Below are 22615 nucleotides of genomic sequence, written 5' to 3' on the forward strand. Positions count from 1 at the left end.
AGCTGAATTACGCGTGTTCAGTGGGAAAAACGCCCCGGTTGGACGTTATTTCATCACATCTTTAAATTGTAACAATTGCAAAAATGTATTTGATACTTAAGAAAATTTGCAAATGTATGTGTTTCTTATTATTCTTGAGCACATTTATAGTAAATATTTACCAGAATTTGCTTTAAAATTGGAATTTATGGGATTATTGGGTAATTGGCAAGTTATAATTTTGGTACAAGTTAGCAATATATTGCGATATATTGCAATACGGGTTTTTGAACTGACAATATATTGCAATACGGTTTTTGGCGTATTGTTGCAGCACTAGTATATGCTGCTTTTTAATAACTAATGATGCATTGTTCCATTTGTGAATCGTGACTCATGAATTGTGGATATGATTGTCAATTGCTCAACAATCCATATATATTTCTGACCATTTTATAATTTTCCTAATATAAGTTATGAATTGATCTTAGAAGTCAAATGTATTACTTAATTAAATACATTTATAAATATAAAGAAATAATCTTTAGATTATCATAATATTCTCAGGCCTTTTGGTCTTAGGGATGTGTGGGTTGATGAGCAATTTCTCCTTCTATCACAATGATTTCTACCCTACCTGATCATTTCCTTCATATTCCATTTTAATTTAATTGACGTCTGCAACCTCTTTCAAATTGGGAAAGTCAAAAATGTGTTGTTTGGTAAAGGGTTAAGGCATTTTGATTCCTATGGGTCTTGTGAATCTGTTTCAAATCAAATGCGTAGATTTGATCTTCAGCATCTAAAAATATGTGACATAGAAAGAACGACAATATCTTTTGGAGAGATAAATGTACCTACGTTATTACAAAGGACCTGTGCAACAATTCCCGGGCTTTTAAGTCTGTTTAGTTTACATAACTTTTTCCATATATAAAAATGCTCACCCTTCCAACTTTAAACCCCCAGTGGGACGAGGGATAGAAAGAGAAAGTCACATGCTTGAGTACATTTCAACCCATGCGCATTGCACGTTTTTTTGCAAAGAAAAAACAGTGGAGCGATACAGGGCCATCATGGCCCTCTTGTTTCAACACTGTCTGCGCCTCCGGAAAATGGAGGCATTCCCAAAGCAAAAAAAACCCGCCCCATTCCCAATCAAATCTAGTTTACATTTTTCCCAATTAAAATAAAGAAGTTTTCTGTCAAAATCATAAAAAAACGTTAACAAACACTAATGACATTTAGAGTGACTTCCCTTTATCCATTACGTTACATAGCATAGGCTTAACGACTCAGTTGTCAGGTTTTGTTTTGGGTTGTGAGGGATGGGACGTTTGACAAGATTAAATTGAAATAGAATTGAGATATTATAATGATAAATGATGAGACACATCTTTCTATTGAAAAAACAATCAATTTTTTTTTTTTTTTTTAAGGGGGAATTTTTTGGTCAGGAAAGGGGATAAACCAGTCTAGTTCGGTGGGGGAAGGATTCTGTTATATAAGGTAAAAAAGCCCTGAAAGGTGTTAATGTTTTCTCATTTCCTTCCATAATTTAAAAATCTTCACTCATTTTGTTGAGCCAACCTGATATAGTGCATGACATCCTTCTTCCTTCCTCAGGGGTCAGGGTCAAATTTAGAAGTCAACCATACAATTTGCAATAAAAAACTTTTAAGGACTGTACATTTGGCATTCATAATGCAGTTAAAAATCTTGTTACCACAATTAATAACCATTTAACAGATTGCATGTTGCATGTAATAACATTCGCCCTACTTCAAAGGTCAAGGTCACACTTAGAGGTCAAAAGTCTATTTTAGTCGTAAAACAGCTTGTCCATGCTGTACTTTTGTATTTTACAGGCAGTTTAAAAATACCTCTAACACTGGTCTCCCTACCAAAAATATCAAGGTCTTACTAGAAGTAAAACATACAATTTTGCAATTGATTATGCAATTTTAAAGTAACTATACCAATATGAGACATGAAAAAATGATGTGTCATGTGTTACGACAATCTCCTTAGCTCAAAGGTCAAGGTCAAACTTAAAAGGTCAAAGCTTCAATTTGGCCTTTGAACAGCTTGCATGGATTGTAACTGTATCATTCATCAAGCAATTTATTTTTATGCCCCCTTTCGAAGAAAAGGGGGTATATAGTTTTCGCACTGTCAGTCAGTCTGTCTGTCAGTCTGTCTGTCAGTCTGTCAGTCTGTCATACTTTTCTTGTCCGCTCTCTTATTCAAATTGTTTTCATCTGATCTGTACCAAACATGGTCAGAAGTTGTATCTAGACAATATCTAGGTCGAGTTCGAATATGGGTCATGCCAGGTTAAAAACTATGTCAAGGGGTCACTAAGTGCATTTCAAGGATTTAGTATTTAGGTTTCGAAAAATGCTCATAACTTTTATCAAAGCGTTTATAGGGGGCATATGTCATCCTATGGTGACAGCTCTTGTTTTTACCTAAAATGTTTGCCTTGTAGACAATGCCAGTCATGTGTAGCATTTGTCTCGCTACCTTATAAGTGAAGGTCATTATTAAAGGTCAAATTTGTAATGTCGGCCATTAAACAGGTTGATGGCACTTTAACTTCATCATTCATCATGCAATTTTTTAATAATTTACCATTAATGTTTACCATGTTTAGAAGGTGTGTCACCTCATGAGCAAAGGTCAAGGTCAGTTAAAAGGTCAAAGGTCAAACATGTGCTTCATGCTGGTAGTTAAATACTTGTAATCAATATATATAGACAATGGGGTTGACATGTTTTCAACCTGCATTTAGTATAAACATTCAACCTGCATTTAGTATGAATATTCAACCTGCATTTAGTATAAACATTCTTTTTTTACAGATTATCTGAGGAGCAGAGAACTAATTCAACAGCTAGCCCAATAACAGCAACTAAACCAACAACAACAACTAAACCAACAACAACAACTGGCTCAACAGTCGTATATAAAGGTATATTACTTCTCAATTTCAAAGGCTCTAGTGTTAAAGTCAGGTGTATAACATGAAAAATACACTGAACACTGCCATTTTGAAGTCTCTTGGACCTTCAAAATGGTTATTAATTTGAAAGGATCTAAAAAGCCATATTCTCTTGTGTACTTGTAAATAGTTTAGCAATTTTGATTATGTTTTCCTCTATTAGATTATGGAAACATATTAATAATCTGTTGCTGTGTGATGGTCGCTGTTAATCTACAAGTTTATAAAGGCACAACACTTAGATTTAAAAAGGATATGTATGTATGACCTGCCCTCTGGGAAAACCTGGCCAAATGAAGTTGGGTAAAGTGTCGTCCTAGATCAGACTGTTCAATCAGCACAGGCTAATCTGGGACTTTATGTTATGCCTAAACAGGATGTTTGTTTAGAAGAGACTTAAGAAGAAAGCATTGTCCCTGATAAGCCTGTGCAGATTGCACAGGCTAATCTGGGCCACCTTGCGCACATGCATTAAGCACTGTTTTCCCAGCGCCTGGCTCATATGTATAAATTAATCTGCTCAAAAGGCACATTATCTTTACTTAACTGCCTGAAGTTAAGGTTCATGTTAATAATTTTATATAAAGTAACTTGATCTCTGATTTATTTTATTTGTTAGTTTTTCGTGTGTTTAGGTTCAAAGTTAAATGTTCAGATTTTGTCCTGATAATTTTGTTCATGGAATGTTCAAGGTTAATGTCACATGTCAAGTTTAAATGTTTTATATAGTGAATAATTCATGTCCAGAAAATATCTTCTTCATGAATGCCATGGACTATTATAACTCAACACAATTTTTTATGTCCCCCACTATAGTAGTGGGGGACATTTTGTTTTTGCCCTGTCTGTTGGTCTGTTGGTCTGTCTGTCTGTCTGTTTGCGCCAACTTTAACATTTTGCAATAACTTTTGCTATATTGAAGATAGCAACTTCATATTTGGCATGCATGTGTATCTCATGAAGCTGCACATTTTGATTGGTGAAAGGTCAAGGTCATCTTTCAAGGTCAGAGGTCAAATATATGTGGCCAAAATCGCTCATTTTATGAATACTTTTGCAATATTGAAGATAGCAACTTGATATTTGGCATGCATGTGTATCTCATGGAGCTGCACATTTTGAGTGGTGAAAGGTCAAGGTCAAGGTCATCCTTCAAGGTCAGAGGTCAATTATATGTGGCCAAAATCGCTCATTTTATGAATACTTTTGCAATATTGAAGATAGCAACTTGATATTTGGCATGCATGTGCATCTCATGGAGCTGCACATTTTGAGTGGTGAAAGGTCAAGGTCAAGGTCATCCTTCACAAGGTTAAGGTCATCTTACAATGTCAAACATCATATAGGGGGACATTGGTGTTTCACAAACACATCTTGTAATCATTCTCAGTTTCATATTTCCATCAATTAATGTGGGGAGAAATAAATTGTTTTTGTTTTGGAAACAATATTTAATGTGTATTGTATAATTTTAATACTTTGGATGTACATAGGTGTTCTGCCTAGTTCACCGTATAATACCTCTCCTTCATTGGTTGAAAAAGCTGCAGGTAATATGAGTGTTTGCATTTTTTGAGATTGGTAAAAAATGGTTGAAGTGAGTATGTATATTTGGGGAAAATTGAAATGCTTGAAGTTAATCTATGTCAGTTTGGCTCTAACAACTATATGCTGACAGTTGGTACTGCGCAACAATGCAGATAATGAAAATGTTTTGTTGTACTTTATTGGTTGATAAGTGTGTATGTTTAATGTCATCTTTTGTACTGACCTAGTACACAAAGAGTGTCCAAGTTAACTTGTACCTTGGTTTGCCTGCGTGATCCGTGTGGTGCATTTAATGTTATCTTTTGTGTTTGTATTTTTAACAAAATGCCATTCATCAGTATTCTAACATGCACTCTTTTTATCTTGTGTAAACATGTTTCTAAATGCTTTTTTGCTCCAGAGCTTCTGATATGAATAAAGCCTAAAGGGTATTTCATCCCCTGGTATTATTGTTAACTCTTTCAGTGCTGGAACCAAATTTTGAAAGACTTAATTGCAAACAGTTTGGATCCAGATGAGACACCACAGAATGTGGCATCTCATCAGGATACAAACTGTTTGCTATTCTGATAGTATTCTTTGAAATAATTGAAGAAAATGCTTATTTTATAAATTCAGCAGACAACATTTTAGCAGACAACAAATTTCCCAGCATGCAAAGGGTTAAAGGGTATTTTACTTCTTTGTTTCAGCCATAAAGGGTTTTTAGGAATATTGAGGGGTATTTTCCGTTTCCATAGAAAATTAACATAGTAAATGGCGTGCTAAACCTAGAAATATTAAATTTTTTATGAATAAATGCAAATAGAATAATTTTTAGATGATGATATTAACATACTTTCTTTAGAATATTCAACTGACATGTGATGTATCTCTGTCTTCACGGTGCCTATACCACCTGACTTTCGGATCTGTTTTGGGAGAATAAAGCGCGACCCAGTTAACATTTTTAGTCCCCTACAGGTTTTACCGGAGGGGACTTATGGTTTTGTATCCGTCAGTCCGTCACACTTTTCTGGATCCTGCAATAACTCTAAAAGTTCTTAATATTTTTTCATGAAACTTGGAATATGGATAGATGGCAATATGGACATTATGCACGTCATTTCATTTTGTTTCTTCCTCAAAATTGTGGTTGCTATAGCAACAAATAGACTAGAAATACTGCTGAAAATGGTGTTTTTTTCTGGATCCTGAGATAACTCTAAAAGTTCTTAATATTTTTTCATGAAACTTGAAATATGGATAGATGGCAATATGGACATTATGCACGTCATTTCATTTTGTTCCTACGTCAAAAATTGTGGTTGCTATGGCAACAAATAGACTAGAAATACTGCTGAAAATGGTGTTTTTTTCTGGATCCTGAGATAACTCTAAAAGTTCTTAATATTTTTTCATGAAACTTGGAATATGGATAGATGGCAATATGGAAATTATGCACGTCATTTCATTTTGTTCCTACGTCAAAAACTGTGGTTGCTATGGCAACAAATAGACTAGAAATACTGCTGAAGATGGTGTTTTTTTCTGGATCCTGCGATAACTCTAAAAGTTCTTAATATTTTTTCATGAAACTTGGAATATGGATGGATGGCAATATGGACATTATGCACGTCATTTCATTTTGTTCCTACGTCAAAAATTGTGGTTGCTATGGCAACAAATAGACTAGAAATACTGCTGAAAATGGTGTATTTTTCTGGATCCTGCGATAACTCTAAAAGTTCTTAATATTTTTTCATGAAACTTGAAACATGGATAGATGGCAATATGGACATTATGCACGTCATTTCATTATTTTTCTTACGTCTAAAATTCTGGTTGCTATGGCAACAAATAGACTAGAAATACTGCTGAAAATGGTGGTTTTCTGGATCCTGAGATAACTTTAAAAGTTCTTAATATTTTTTTCATGAAACTTGGAACATGGATAGATGGCAATATGGACATTATGCACGTCATTTCATTTTGTTCTACCTCAAAAATTGTAGTTGCTATAGCAACAAATAGACTAGAAATACTGCTGAAAATGGTGTTATTTTCTGGATCCTGCGATAACTCTAAAAGTTCTTAATATTTTTTCATGAAACATGGAATATGGATAGATGGCAATATGGACATTATGCACGTCATTTTATTTTGTTCCTACATCAAAAATTCTGGTTAATATGGCAACAAATAGACTAGAAATACTGCTGAAAATGGTGTTTTTTTCTGGATCCTGAGGCAACTCTAAAAGTTCTTAATATTTTTTCATGAAACTTGGATATGGATAGATGGCAATATGGACATTATGCACGTCATTTCATTTTGTTCCTACGTCAAAAATTGTGGTTGCTATGGCAACAAATAGACTAGAAATACTGCTGAAAATGGTGTTTTTTTCTGGATCCTGAGATAACTCTAAAAGTTCTTAATATTTTTTCATGAAACTTGGAATATGGATAGATGGCAATATGGAAATTATGCACGTCATTTCATTTTGTTCCTACGTCAAAAACTGTGGTTGCTATGGCAACAAATAGACTAGAAATACTGCTGAAAATGGTGTTTTTTTCTGGATCCTGAGATAACTCTAAAAGTTCTTAATATTTTTTTTATGAAACTTGGAATATGGGTGGATGGCAATATGGACATTATGCACGTCATTTCATTTTGTTCCTACGTCAAAAATTGTGGTTGCTATGGCAACAAATAAAATAGAAATACTGCTGAAAATGGTGTTTTTTTCTGGATCCTGCGATAACTCTAAAAGTTCTTAATATTTTTTCAAGAAACTTGAAACATAGATAGATGGCAATATGGACATTATGCACGTCTTTTCATTTTGTTTCTACGTCAAAAATTGTGGTTGCTATGGCAACAAATAGACTAGAAATACTGCTGAAAATGGTGTTTTTTTCTGGATCCTGCGATAACTTTAAAAGTTCTTAATATTTTTTCATGAAACTTGAAACATGGATAGATGGCAATATGGACATTATGCACGTCATTTAATTTTGTTTCTACGTCTAAAATTCTGGTTGCTATGGCAACAAATAGACTACAAATAATGCTGAAAATGGTGGTTTTCTGGATCCTGCGATAACTTTAAAAGTTCTTAATTTTTTTTCATGAAACTTGGAACATGGATAGATGGCAATATGGACATTATGCACGTCATTTCATTTTTTTTCCTACGTCTAAAATTCTGGTTAATATGGCAACAAATAGACTAGAAATACTGCTGAAAATGGTGTTTTTCTGGATCCTGAGATTACTTTAAAAGTTCTTAATATTTTTTTCATGAAACTTGGAACATGGATAGATGGCAATATGTACATTATGCACGTCATTTCATTTTGTTCCTACCTCAAAAATTGTGGTTGCTATAGCAACAAATAGACTAGAAATACTGCTGAAAATGGTGTTATTTTCTGGATCCTGCGATAACTCTAAAAATTCTTAATATTTTTTCATGAAACTTAGATATGGATAGATGGCAATATGGACATTATGCACGTCATTTCATTTTGTTCCTACGTCAAAAATTCTGGTTGCTATGGCAACAAATAGACTAGAAATACTGCTGAAAATTATTTTTTTTCTGGATCCTGAGATAACTCTAAAAGTTCTTAATATTTTTTCATGAAACTTGGAATATGGATAGATGACAATATGGACATTATGCACATCATTTCATTTTGTTCCTTCCTCAAAAATTGTGGTTGCTATAGCAACAAATAGACTAGAAATACTGCTGAAAATGTTGTTTTTTTCTGGATCCTGCGATAACTCTAAAAGTTCTTATTATGTTTTCATGAAACTTGAAACATGGATAGATGGCAATATGGACATTATGCACGTCATATCATTTTGTTCCTACGTCAAAAATTGTGGTTGCTATGGCAAAAAATAGACTAGAAATACTGCTGAAAATGGTGTTTTTTTCTGGATCCTGCGATAACTTTAAAAGTTCTTAATATTTTTTCATGAAACTTGAAACATATATAGATGGCAATATGGACATTATGCACTTCATTTCATTTTGTTCCTACGTCTTAAATTCTGGTTGCTATGGCAACAAATAGACTACAAATAATGCTGAAAATGGTGGTTTTCTGGATCCTGCGATAACTTTAAAAGTTCTTAATATTTTTTCATGAAACTTGGAACATGGATAAATGGCAATATGGACATTATGCACGTCATTTCATTTTTTTCCTACGTCTAAAATTCTGGTTGCTATGGCAACAAATAAAAAAATATTCTGACAATGGTGGAATTTCTGACAATGGTGGAGCCGGTAGGGGACTGTAATTGCTTGGCAATAGTCTTGTTACCAATAGTCTTGTAACAAGACTCTTGTTAAAGAACAATTTTTAAATATTTCACCATTTTTAATGGGATAAAGTGGAGAGCCCGCTGAATCGTTAAGAGTTTTCTTTAGGTATCATGATCATTTTAAACAAATAAGTATTTTTTCAGTAAAGTGCATATGCGCGTTTGAACAGTTTGAAAAATGTCAGATCAGTGTGGGGACTTCATATTACAAACGCGTGGTCACACTTTACTGAAAAAATACTTATTTGTTCAAAAAGATCATGATAACTATAGAAAACTCTTACAAATGAGCAGGCTGTCCACTTTATCCCATTAAAAATGGTGAAATATTTAAAAAAGACATCATTAAAAATGTTAACTGGGTCGCGCTTTATTCTCCCAACACAGATCTTAAAAAGTCATGTGGTATTGGCACCCTGGTCTTGATTGAGTCAGAGTCCTTTTGCTGACAGACCTTTGTAGAGACCCATTATCATCCCATTCAATCTTGGCCATTTATCAAGCAACTTGTTTTTGTCTAGTTACTTGCTAATGTTATTTTTCTCTTCTTCAATGCCAGTGTCTAAATCTTCCCTAACAACAGTGACCTTATCTTCACCATACAACTCTCTCAAAGTATTCAAAGCAGCCACACACTAACTTGATTGGGAACTGTTGACTATTTGTGGATTCAGGAAACAGCTCAAGTTCCTGAACACCTCACTGTCAACCTTTCTTAACCTATGTTTAATAACTTTTCCAAGAATGGCAAATGCATAATTAGCATTGTCCTTGTGAGTCAAGAGATCTTCACCATTGAATGATGCACATGTTGTACCAGCTCCCTTTGTCACTATTTTAATGCACATCTTCATTTTTTTCAACCTCTGTCCATCATTGAATTTTAAGTTCTCAAGTTTACCCCAAAACACATCTTCACTGAACTAAGGAGACTGTTCTTGAAGCCTTTTACTATCATGAAAGCTTAACCATAAGTTAGTACCATTTTGTTGTTGATGAAAAATGTTCCAGGGTTTTTCCTTGTTTAATATTCCGTGGATGCCTGGTATAACATGGAAAATTGTCCAGCGTTTACCATGGTCACTGAATAGAAAAAGAAATTTCTGGTCTAAAAACAATATTCATGTATTAAATGAATACAATACTCACAGCTTAAATAAATCATAATTTAAGGTTAGATTAAAACAAAACAAAAAATCAACATAATGCCTTAGTTTCTTCGATGTATTATTTTGTTCACAATTCATCAAAATATAACATCAGATTACAAATTGTGTTACATTTAGTTAACAAATTATTCAGATCAAACAATTGTTGTTACATACATGCTTATAAAGCCTCTAGGTCCATTATCATAAATCAGGCCCTTACATAACAGAACAGGTGCTACTTTAAAAGTTAAAAAGTATAATGCAACCTTAACAACATGTATTCAAAGTAACAAAATACAAGCAAGTCAAGTAATATACAGTAACAATTCACGAACCCTGTACAAACGATATACAAGAAACAAATGAAAAATTTAAGTTATTTTAGCTACTTCATGTTTGTCACAATATATGTAGCTGCCCATGAGCACAAGGATACTATTTTTCTCAGCTACTTTCACTTTAATGCAATTTAGGTGCTCAATTTCATTACAATACTTTTATATAATTTTATTGTTCAAAGAAATTCAGAACATAATGCATGTACATTTATTACTTTCCAAGTGACAGTTTAAAATATAATTGCAAGTCTAAAACTTGTGTAAGCAGCTTAGTAAATTATAAGTACCCAGGTGGGATAAAAGTACAGTTTTTAAAAACTATTTTGTTAATTAGCTGGGCTTCAGTAGGTCGTGGATCTTTTATAGAACTTGTACTGCTGTTATACTGTATGGCTTCTGCATGATCTCTGAAAGAAAAACAAAGCAAACAATATTACAAGAAAGTCATAAGTTTTTTACATTCATCTGTAAAAGTAAATGTGCAGCATTCATATGATTAAATATCTATACTTCAATGCTCATTCATATTTTAATCTATTTTAGATATTTCATATCACTGCTCAATTCGGTACATCTGGCTTTTTTGTATTTGAGTGAACATTTACGATCCTAAGTAGTACCGTAGGTTTCCACGTATAGCGCGCAGTTTTTTACCTCCAAAAATCAAATTAAAAAGTTGATGCGCGTTATACATTGATACAACGCTATCCTGGCTGCTAAATTGGTAAAAATATGTTGTGTAATCGTAAATAATCAAAATGGCCGCCATGTTTTTTTTCCAGAAAACCACCACCCTATAATCTTACTGACTGAGGGGCCATTGTCGAAACAACCATAAGTCGCTACTGGTAGGTATGAACGCTGTAGAAGAAGTTTTGTCAAAATAAATTTGTTTGAATAAACTTGCGGACATTTCTTTGTTTGTGTTTTAACACTTCCTTTTCGATGAATTCCGATGGGGATTGTTGTCGAGAGCAGGCAAAGGTAGGTGCGAACGAGGTCTTTTTACGGGTAACGGTAGGTGTGAAAGGGGATCATTTTGCACTTCGTAATTGGCAGATGATATTGAGTAATATGTGCCACGACTTGTGACAATATGCAATTGCATTTTGTGTGTATAAATATTCAACGTTCAACTGTGGTGTTTCAAACTATCGTTAGCAATCGCCTGAACTACAACACAGAGAGATATTGACATCGTCCTTCGCCCGCATACCTCAACAATTGTATCCCTGTCTTCTATGCGTAATTCAAATTTACCGGTAATGCCCACGCTTTCCCAGAGGAAAAATCACACGATGTACACTAATTCTTATTTTCTCACGTTTTTCACGAAATGCACGTGGACTGTTAATCTTTTGCAAGAAAATTATAAAATTGTCAGAAAAGTATAGTGCTATGCAACCCCTGCTCCTAATCATAATGACGCTTCCTATTTTGAATGCTTAATTAAGCTTTCCAATGCCCCGGATTATTGGACTGTGTAATAGTAAAATGGCGGCCATTTTCGGTCCGATTTGGTGGTTTTATTGTCTTGAAATATTTTTTTCTCCATTTTTGCATTTAAAAACAGCCTGCGCGCTATACACGGGTGCGCGCTATATGTGGAAACCTACGGTAAGCAATTATTTCTTTTCCATTTACTGAAATTTAATCTCTTAAAGTTTGCAAGCGGGCTTTAATCTACTTGCAAACAGGCAACCACACAGGAAAACTGAGACTTTCAAGTGAATAAATTGGTGATTTAACTTATATTTTTTTATGACTCTCTTTTATTTTGAAATTTATATTGTTGTTTTCTTAAATGCCCCAAAACGGGGTACACTAGCATGTATCTGGAAACTCAAACATATATAGGATTTTTTTTTCAGATATTGCTATATGAAAGTTATGCTAATTTGCTAATTCATATAAAATTAACCTGTTATTGAAACTAGACCAAAATATTGGATACCAAAAAGACAATATACTTTCAGGTGGTTAACACTAAATTACTTATATGAGCCCGGGGCATAACGATATTTACCATGAATGTGTGGCCATGTTAGTCCTCTTGGTAAATGCGCCAAAAGAGCCGCTTTGCTGTCTTGGGTTATTTCCCTGCCAAACTCTGCAGTATCTTCCATCAACTGGTCAGCTACAGTTAAAGCACATAATGAAAATGTATATAGAAAATAATTCAAGTATTGTTTTAAATATTTAGTAAAATGGTCTTTAAATAATAACTTACAATGAAGTTAATACATCACAAAGCATAGCATAACAAAATGTGTAGGTATGATTAGTACAAATTTATTATTGCTATAATTAGAATGATGTGTAATTCTATTGGAATGAAAATGCACAGTGAAACCTAAAAAACAATGCTATTGGTTTAATTAATTTATTTATAAACATTAACAGCATTAATGAGCATTGAGTTCTCATCATGCACAGCACATAACTCCCTTAGCCTCAGTTCCCTAGCCATGCATTATAAACTTCCAATACTACATTCAAGCTTATTAATATCTCCACATAGGACTTCCTTTATCAAGCGGAAATTAGTGAAAATGCGTGTGACAGCTGCTTTTAAACTTCTATATTTGCCATACTTTTACCTAAAATGTCACATAAAAAAGGTCTACAATGATGACATAAGAAGAATAAATTTAAAGGAATATTTAGAAATAATGAAAAGCACAAACCTTCAGTTGTTGTTCTATTCCTAGACAGACTTCTAAAACACTTGTATGCATCACTTTTTTAACAACATTTCATGTCACTTTCCAAATGATATCCATACATTATTATTTTAAGAAATTTTTGTTAATGGAAAAACTCATTAAATCTACTGTTTGTGAACATTACATTAACTTCATTTTAAGAACAAGTTTAACCTGCATATTTTCTACAATACGCCTGCTCCAGAATTTCAATCTAACAGGTAAACTTTCTGTATTTGAACTCAGCCAATCAGAAAAGGCTGTGATATTTTATAACCAATAGATTAGCAGCAGACATATCTGACTCACACACAGGTTTATCAGATAGTTTGTTAATTGCAAACCTGGACTGTAGTTAAATATTGAGTGTGTATACACCTTGAACAGGGTTAAGGAATTTAAACTTGTAGACATTGCTTTGAAAAATACTACTATTACTTCTACTACTAGTACTACTACTACTACTACTACTTCTGAAAAACTACTACTACTATTACAACAGCCACAACAACAACAACAACAACTACTACTACTACTACTACTACTACTACTACTACTACTACTACTACTACTACTACTACTACTGCTACTTCTTCTTCTACTTCTACTACTACTACTTCTACTACTACTACTACTTCTACTACTACTACTATTACTACTACTACTGCTGCTACTACTGCTACTACTACTGCTTCAACTACTACTACTGCTTCAACTACTAGTACTGCTACTGCTGCTGCTACTGCTGCTGCTGCTGCTGCTACTACTACTACTGCTACTGCTGCTGCTGCTGCTACTACTACAACTCCTGCTGCAGCGACTACTACTACTACTACTACTGCTGCTGCTGCTGCTGCTGTTACTACTACTACTACTACCACTATTACTACTACTACTTCTTCTACTACTACTACTAGTACTTCAACTACTATTGCTACTACTACTGCTACTACTACTGCTTCTGATGCTGCTGATGCTGCTACTGCTACTACTGCTGCTGCTGCTACTTCTACTACTACTACTTCTACTACTACTACTTCTACTACTACTACTGCTGCTGCTGCTAATGCTACTTCCTTAACTACTACTACTACTGCTGCTACTAGTATTGTTATTATTATTTATACTACTATTGCTACCATTACTGCTACTATTCCTGTAAATGCTAAAACAACAACACAATAATAACTGCTATTACTGCTACTGTCACTTAAATTTGCACCAATAGTATAATTATCAGTAGTTTAACTGCTTGTACAACTTATACAACAACCACTTTTACTTCTACTCCTACAACATTCTACTGCCAGCCTCAGCATTACTACTTCTACCACTACTACTACTACTATAACTACTACTATTTCTGCCCAAACTATGCACATTGTTTTATGTTTTATTCATATGTTGTGTAAATTGTTGAACTCTGATTTACTTTGAATAAAATGTGTTGCATTTTTATAAGTTATTTTCTCCTCTTATAAAGTCTAAGTTTTTTCCAGGGTCAGCTGAAAATGTTAGAGTCTTTTCCATGCTTAAAAAATTCTATGTTCCACTTTCCATGCTATCTGGAAATATTTTCCATGGTTATCCAGCCTAAATCCAGCGTTTTCCATTCCTTTTCCATGCTTTTCCATCCAAGGTTGGAAAATGCTTGGAAAAAAAGTCCACCTTTCATGGACATTTCTAGAACAAAACCCTGGAAAACCCTGGAAACTGTTTCAAATTCCAGGGATTTCCATGGAATTCCATGTTATACCATGGATTTCCAGCCTAAGTTCCATGATTACCCTGGACAATGTACACCCGGGCGCTCTCTAATTCAAATAGTTTCATCCGATCTTTACCAAACTTGATCAGAAGTTGTATCTAGACAATATCTAGGTAAAGTAGGAATATGGGGTCACGGGGTCACTTAGTGCATTTCAAAAACTTCTATCGAAGTGTTTATTGGGGGCATACGTCATCCTATGGAGACAGCTCTTGTTCTCTCATGACCTTCCATGTTGGTATTTTTCTTTCATAATGTTGCATGTTAAACCCTTACAAGCAGATCCACCCCCTTTGAGCATACATTCATAAGTATTAAAAGATTTTAAGAATAGTTGTGTTTTGGATATGATTCTAAAAATATGTATGGGAATATAACAAAAAAGTTTTTATTTAATGAAAAGGCACACTGATACGTAGTGCAGAACAAAATCTGTCACTGTCTATAGACATAATTTTTATATTGAGAAAAATGTCCCTTAATCCTTTCCCCATCAGAAGCGAAGTGAAAATGGCTTTTGCAACCAGCATTAAACCAGAACAGCCTGCAAGTAACTCACAGTCTGTTTTTAGCTCACCTGATTGCTCAGGTGAGCTTTTGTGATCGGTTTTTGTCCGTCGTCTGTTCGTCCGTCCGTTGTCCGTCGTCCACATTTGGTTTGTAAACACTCTAGAGGCCACATTTCTTTTCCGATCTTCATGAAACTTGGTCAGGAGATTTGTCCCAATGATACCTCGACCTCGAGTTTGAAACTGGGTCATGGTGGGTCAAAAACTAAGTAAAAAAAAAGAAAAACCTTGTAAACACTGTAGAAGTCACTTTTTATGCCCAATCTTTATGTAACTTTGTCAAAATGTTTGTCTTAATGATATGTTGGTTGAATTCAAAAGTGGTTCCAGTCTGTTGAAAAACATGGCCGCCAGTGGGCGGAGCAGTTTTCCTTATTTGGCTATAGAGAAACCTTGTAAACACTCTAGAGGCCACATTTCCTGTCCGATCTTCATGAAACTTGGACAGAAGATTTGTCCCAATGATACCTCGATCGAGTTTGAAACTGGGTCATGCTGGGTCAAAAACTAGGTCACTAGGTAAAAAAAAAGAAAAACCTTGTAAACACTGTAGAAGTGACATTTAATGCCCAATCTTCATGTAATTTTGTCAAAATGTTTGTCTTAACAATATGTTGGTTGAGTTCAAAAGTGGTACCGGTCCGTTTAAAAACATGGCCGCCAGTGGGCGGAGCAGTTTTCTTTATTTGGCTATAGAGAAACCTTGAAAACACTCCAGAGGACACATTTCTTGTCTGATCTTCATGAAACTTGGTCAGAAGATTTGTCCCAATGATACCTCGATTGAGTTAGAAAAAGGGTCATGCTAGGTCAAAAACTAGGTCACTAGGTCAAAAAAAAGAAAAACCGTGTAAACACTGTAGAATTCACATTTCACATTTCATGCCCATTCTACATGTAACTGTCAAAATGTTTGTCTTGATGATATGTTGGTTGAGTTCAAAAGTGGTTTCGGTCTGTTGAAAAACATGGCCGCCAGTGGGCGTGGCAGTTTTCCTCATTTGACTATAGAGAAACCTTGTAAACACTCTAGATTTGGCCACATTTCTAGGTCCAAATCTTACAAAAACCTTGTAAACACATGTAGAATTAGCATTACCTGTAAAAGTTTGCATTGCAAAAACCCCATGAAAATGGACAGTACTCAATCAGAATTAATCATATGCTCACACTGCAAAAGTTAACAGAAGAGAACCAATCTAATATGCTCTATAGTACTTAATTTTCAACTACCTGTAAGCAATGAACAAGTCCTTGTAAACAAAGGTGAGCGAACTAGGGCCATCTTGGCCCTCTTGTTTGCTGTTTGCTGCCCATCAGTATCTAAGGGTTGGAAATAAAGCCTTTAAAACTTGAAAATAGTAAGACAGGTCTTTAATTAAATTTAACTTTCCTAAATGACTATTCAATTTAACTTTCTAAGTGACTATGAATGCGTCAAAATACGTACCTTGTTGCTTTTCTCTGCAGTCTGCACAGTCTTATATGGGAGGACACCTTCTGCTTTTATGGATTGTTTAATATTAAGTCTTTGCACAGGCTTATCTGGGATGACACTTAACCCTTAAATTCCCCATCAGAAGCAAAGTGAAAATGGCTTAATGCAAACAGCATAAAACCAGAGCAGCCTGCAGGTAACTGACAGGGTCTGTTCAGGTTTTATGCTGTTTGCTGCTCATCAGTATCTAAGGGTTGGAAATGAAGCCTTTAAAACTTGAATTTGTTAAGAAAGGTCTTAAATACAATATAACTTTCAAAGGGGCTACAAATGCGTGAAAATACATATCTAAGTGGTATAGGGTTCATTGACATGTATTAAATCCCTTTCCCTGAAGACGGCTCATTTTATGTTATTTCAACCAAAATAAATTGTTACACAAAAAACTCATGTAGAATACATGTATTGCTAATTAAAATAAGGATTTTCCTTCAATATTTATGATGAGCTATGTTTAACAAGAAATATCTTTAAAAAAGATATACGGCATTGATAGTTCAATAAATGAGATCAAGGATAGCGAATGTCTTTTCTTAGCTGCATCACACGCAGTATGGGATGCTACGCGGAGTTTTCGCGGCTTATTTTACATTGTTACATTTTGCTGGTCATAAACCTATAGAAACAAAACAGAAAACCAAAAGAAGTATGGAAGCGAAATTAAAACATATGAGTCAACCGGCAACATGCAAAGTATCCGTATTTATATGCGCGTTCTTCGAACAAACCTGTTTTAGTGGTTTGTCGGGCATTGCCATTCGATTCGATTATTAACAGTATGGAGAATCATCTCGCTCATGCTTAATACATTAGTTAATATGGTGTTAAATTGTTAAATTAATCAAAAATAATATTTATCATTGTATTGTTGAAAACACATTAAGAATCTATTATTGACATACCATAATTATATTGTTGAATATCTTCATTTTACATATTTCTGGACTAAAGAAAATTCCAGGTCACCTAGTTCACGGATAGCGTCTTTATTATATAACGATTATTTTACTGGCCTTGAACTCCTGTGATGACTTGTATTATATAAACTCGATACCTCGCGGGTTGAAATGCAATCCATTAAAGTGAGGCCTCGCTTCCACTGCTCTTTATACTTTTACATGTTTACATGTTGACAGGAATATGGAAGTTAGTGCTAAATATGAGTACGTAGCCTTTAAGTATTAAAGCTTTTGCGCTGGTAATTCTATGAAAATAAAAGATGCACGCACAAACTGTATTGATGTTGAGAATTGAGTGTAAAACTGTTCTATCTATTAAGCCTTTTCATTAGAGATTAAATTGTTTCATGCAGTAGAAGAGTCTTACAAAAACAGGGATATGTTTCCAATGTTCTGGTGGTATACTCAAATCAGCCAATGGAATAAATGAAGTGTATTCATTGGTACCTAGCCGCGAGAAATTTTATTTGAATTTTATTGGACACTTACAAAGGTCAGGTAAGATGAAAAGCTGGCTTAATACAGCTACGCCGAAAAAACCCTTTACACATATCTGTTGCTACAGTTTTGGTTGGTTGTCCATACCTCTTTTTGAACACTGTCCCTTTAAGAATTAAGATATTATCTTTTCAAGGCCCCTTTCAAGTAGTCATGTGTGGAAGGGTTCTTTAGAATTACGGACTCATTTCAATGGCTCAGGTTACAGTATTGATTATACACACAGGAAATGAGTCTAGAGTGGGGGTTTTCATTGTCAGCATGTACAATTTAACATTTTGTTTGCTAACATGCACCATATAACACTGTTGGAAGTTCCTTTGTTATGTGCATTGGTTTAGAGATTTTACGATCTAGTTTTTGAGCTGTAAGGGATCTGTTAGAATCAAGATTGTATTTGTTACATAATTATGTGAGTATAGCCTTTATAATATATGGGTAATGCTTTGTGAAAAGGGGGTTTCATGCATGTGCGTAAAGTGTCGTCCCAGATTAGCCTGTGCAGGCTGCACAGGCTTAAATCAGGGACAGCACTTTCTCTTTTCTGATATTTTCTGTTTGAAGAAAGTCTCTTCTTAGCAAAAATCCAGTTTAGGCGGAAAGTGTCGTCCCTGCTTAGCCTGTGCAGACTAATCTGTGTGGACTGCACAGGCTAATCTGGGACGACACTTTACACACATGCATTTAACCCCCTTTTCACAGAGCAGGGCTCATAATCATGTAAAAGTAGAGTTTTCAGTTGTTTTAAAGTGCTTTAAGATTTACGTTTTAGTTAGAATAGAATGTTTTTACTTTAAATCAGCTTTTCATGTGAACTAACTCATTACAAGTTTTATATATATGTTTGTTCCATAAGTGAGATACGTTTGATAAGTTAACTTTTCTGTCTAAATTTAAATTGTTAATGGTTAGTGCACTTGCCAATATATATTGTTGTAGGGTCAACATGTCGACACACATCTGGATTCTTTTTACACTACACATGTTTTATTAATATCATAATTTGCTTTAAATCACACATTTAATTGATAACAGATAACCTAACCCTTTCTCTCATAAGAAGCAAAGTGAAAATGGCCTTTGCAAACAGCATACAACCAGAACAGCCTGCGAGTAACTTTTATGCTGTTTGCTGCTGATCAGTATCTAAGGGATGGAAATGAAGCCTTTAAATCTTGAATATAGTAAGAAAAGTCTTTAATTAAATTTAAGTTTGCGAGGGACTACAAATGTGTCAAAATACGTATCTAAATGGTGAAGGGTTAAAGGAAGTCTTTTCAGTCAATTGTTAAGATTAATAATCTGGTAATATGGGACAACACTACACAGATGCATTTAGCCTAGTTTTACCAGAATGAGGCTCAAATTTAAATCCTAATTTAACCCTTTGCATGCTGGGAAATTTGTCGTCTGCTAAAATGTTGTCTGCTAAATTTCTAAAATTAGCATTTTCTTATTTTTTTTTCAAAGAATACTATCAGAATAGCAAACAGTTTAGATCCTGAAGAGACGCCATGTTCTGTGGCGTCTCATCTGGATCCAAACTGTTTGCACAGGTTCCCGCACTGAAAGGGTTAAAACTCATGGCTAAAGGTTAGTCTTACAAAGAAACGAAATCATGCTCTGTCAAAGCCTTACATTGAAAACTACTGTTGACCCTTTCCCACTCAGAAGCATAGAGAAAATGGCTTTGTGCAAACAGCCTTCAACCAGAACAGCCTGCGAGTGACTCGCAGTCTGTTCAGGTTTCATGCTGTTTGCTGCTCATCAGTATCAAATGGTTATAAATGATGCCTTTAAAACTTGAATCTAGTAAAAAAAGGTCTTTAATTAAATTTAACTTTCTAACTACAAATGGGTAAAAATACGTATCTAAGTGTAAGTAAAGGGTTAAAACAAAAGTGTAATGACATGAAAGTAAAAAAATTACTAAGGTAGATACTCCAGATTGGCGAGGATTATGCCCTAACATGGTAGTTTCTGTCCAATCAGTCCCATAACTTGTTTTGATGTTAACCCATTTATGCCCAGTGGACTCTCCCATCCTACTAAATTGGATCAATTTATTTCCAAAATTAAGGATGTCTAGTATATGTATTTCTATATTTAGAATATTTCTTACAGAAATTCCATTAAGCAAACAGCGCAGACCCTGATAAGACGCCACCTGATGTGGCGTCTCATCTGGGTCTATGCTGTTTGCCAAGGCCTTTTTTCTAGACGCTAGGCATAAATGGGTTAAGGAAAATACATTGTGTTTACCAGGCTGAATATTTTCTGTAAGCCAACACAACCAATACAGATTGTGATGCTGCAATGTTAGTTTTTAGGTCAGGATGGATTTTAATGTTACTTCAGACTATTTCTTAATGTCTTTTTGAGTAAAACTTCTACGCACTTTACCTAACTTTTAATGTTGTAATGGAAGGGAAAAGGTCAGCATTTTGCATTTTCATTTTCTCAAGGCTTGTAAATATTTATTCTCAAACATAATGTTATTCACTTCATCAAGGCAATTTATTTCGGAACTAACAATTTTGTAAATTTTGTATATTATCAGAGTTATTTGGATAAGTTGTTGTGCTTTACTGAGCATGTTTTTGTTTTTTTCCAATAAATTGCAAAATGTGTTAAAAACATTCTGTATTACAAAAATTACCTATTTTTTCTCTCTTTAGTAACACCGAAATCAAAATAGAGCCTTGTTTTTAGCTCACCTGAGCAGAACGTGCTCATGGTGAGCTATTGTGATCGCCTTTTGTCTATCGTGCATCGTGTGTTGTGCGTCGTGCATCGTCAACATCTACCTTGTTAACACTCTAAAGATCACATTTATTGTCCAATCTTCATGAAACTTGGTTAGAACATGTGTGTCAATAATATCTTGGACGAGTTCGAAAATGGTTCCGGTTGGTTGAAATACATGGCTGCCAGGGGGCGTGGCAGTTTTCCTTATATGGCTATAGTAAAACCTTGTTAACACTCTAGAAGTCACATTTTTAGTCCAATCTGCATGAAACTTGGTGGGAACATGTGTCCCAATAAAATCTTGGAAGAGTTCGAAAATGGTTCCAATTGAATGAAAAACATGGCCGCCAGGGGGCGTGGCAGTTTACCTTAAATGGCTTTAGTGTATAGTAAAACCTTGTAAACACTCTAGAAGTCACATTTATTGTCCAATCTTCATGAAACTTAGTCTGAACATTTTTTCTAACGATATCTTGGATGAGTTTGAAAATGGTTTTGGTCTGTTGAAAAACATGGCTGCCAGGGGGCGGGGCAGTTTTCCTTATATGGCTGTAGTAAAACCTTGTTAACACTCTAGAAGTTACAACCCTTACTTATCATTAAAGGGATCTTTTCACGCTTTGGTAAATTGACAAAATTGAAAAAAGTTGTTTCAGATTCGCAAATTTTCGTTTTAGTTATGATATTTGTGAGGAAACAGTAATACTGAACATTTACCATGGTCTAATAGAATCATTATATGCATCTTTTGACGATTTTAAAACCTAAAAATTATAAAGCGTTGCAACGCGTAACGATTGAATAATTTGGAGAGTTCTGTTTTTGTCGTTAAATTTTGTGAAACTACGAAGATTGCTTATATAAGGTATAAAATACGTTCAGCATGTGTACTCGGCGGAATAGCTCAGTAGGCTAAAGCGTTTTTACTTCAGGACTCTGGCAGGACTCCAGGGTTCACTGGTTCGAAACCTGGTCCGGGCAATGTTCTTTTCCTTTTTTTAATTTTATTCTTGATTTTTTACTGGAGCTTTTACGATCCAATGTTTACATTTATCGATATAAAGCATTTAATGAATAAGTTAAAAAATGCCAAAATCTGTGAAAAGGCCCCTTTAATACTTCTCAGGTGAGCGACCAGGGCCACCATGGCCCTCTTGTTTAATATTTTTGTGTCAAATTTTCAGTATAATAATTGCAAAAGGTAACACCGTTCATACATGTCCTATAAATGTGACTGTGCATTCTAAGGGTTTATGGCAAGCTAAAATTTAAAAATCATTATATATTAAGTTATTTCTTTACACTTGTGAAATGTTCTCCACCTAATATAATCGGATAATTACCTTGTACCCTTTCAGAACCATCACCAACCGGTATGTCATCTCCATCCAACAATACTATGGCAACCACTATTTCACCGTCACAGGAAAATGGCTACAATAAAGATGCAACTTTAATAATTGTGGTGTAAGTGTTATAGGTTTTTAGCTCGACTATTATGTGTGAAATATATAGAGTGGAGCT

The 22615-nt window shown here is 34.6% G+C and overlaps 1 protein-coding gene across 2 annotated transcripts in view; it reads left to right on the top strand.

Moving 5' to 3' along the window:
• LOC127841660 (uncharacterized) overlaps positions 1–22615 on the top strand; it is an 84447-nt gene that overhangs the window by 40576 nt on the left and 21256 nt on the right. For both annotated transcript variants that reach the window (XM_052370689.1, XM_052370691.1), the window contains exons 6-7: positions 2844–2953; positions 22450–22558. In XM_052370689.1, coding sequence (XP_052226649.1) covers positions 2844–2953; positions 22450–22558 — 219 coding nt within the window. The remainder of the gene's footprint in view (positions 1–2843; positions 2954–22449; positions 22559–22615) is intronic.

Source organism: Dreissena polymorpha, chromosome 8, assembly GCF_020536995.1.
Source record: "Dreissena polymorpha isolate Duluth1 chromosome 8, UMN_Dpol_1.0, whole genome shotgun sequence".
NCBI classification, from domain to species: Eukaryota; Metazoa; Mollusca; class Bivalvia; order Myida; family Dreissenidae; genus Dreissena; species Dreissena polymorpha.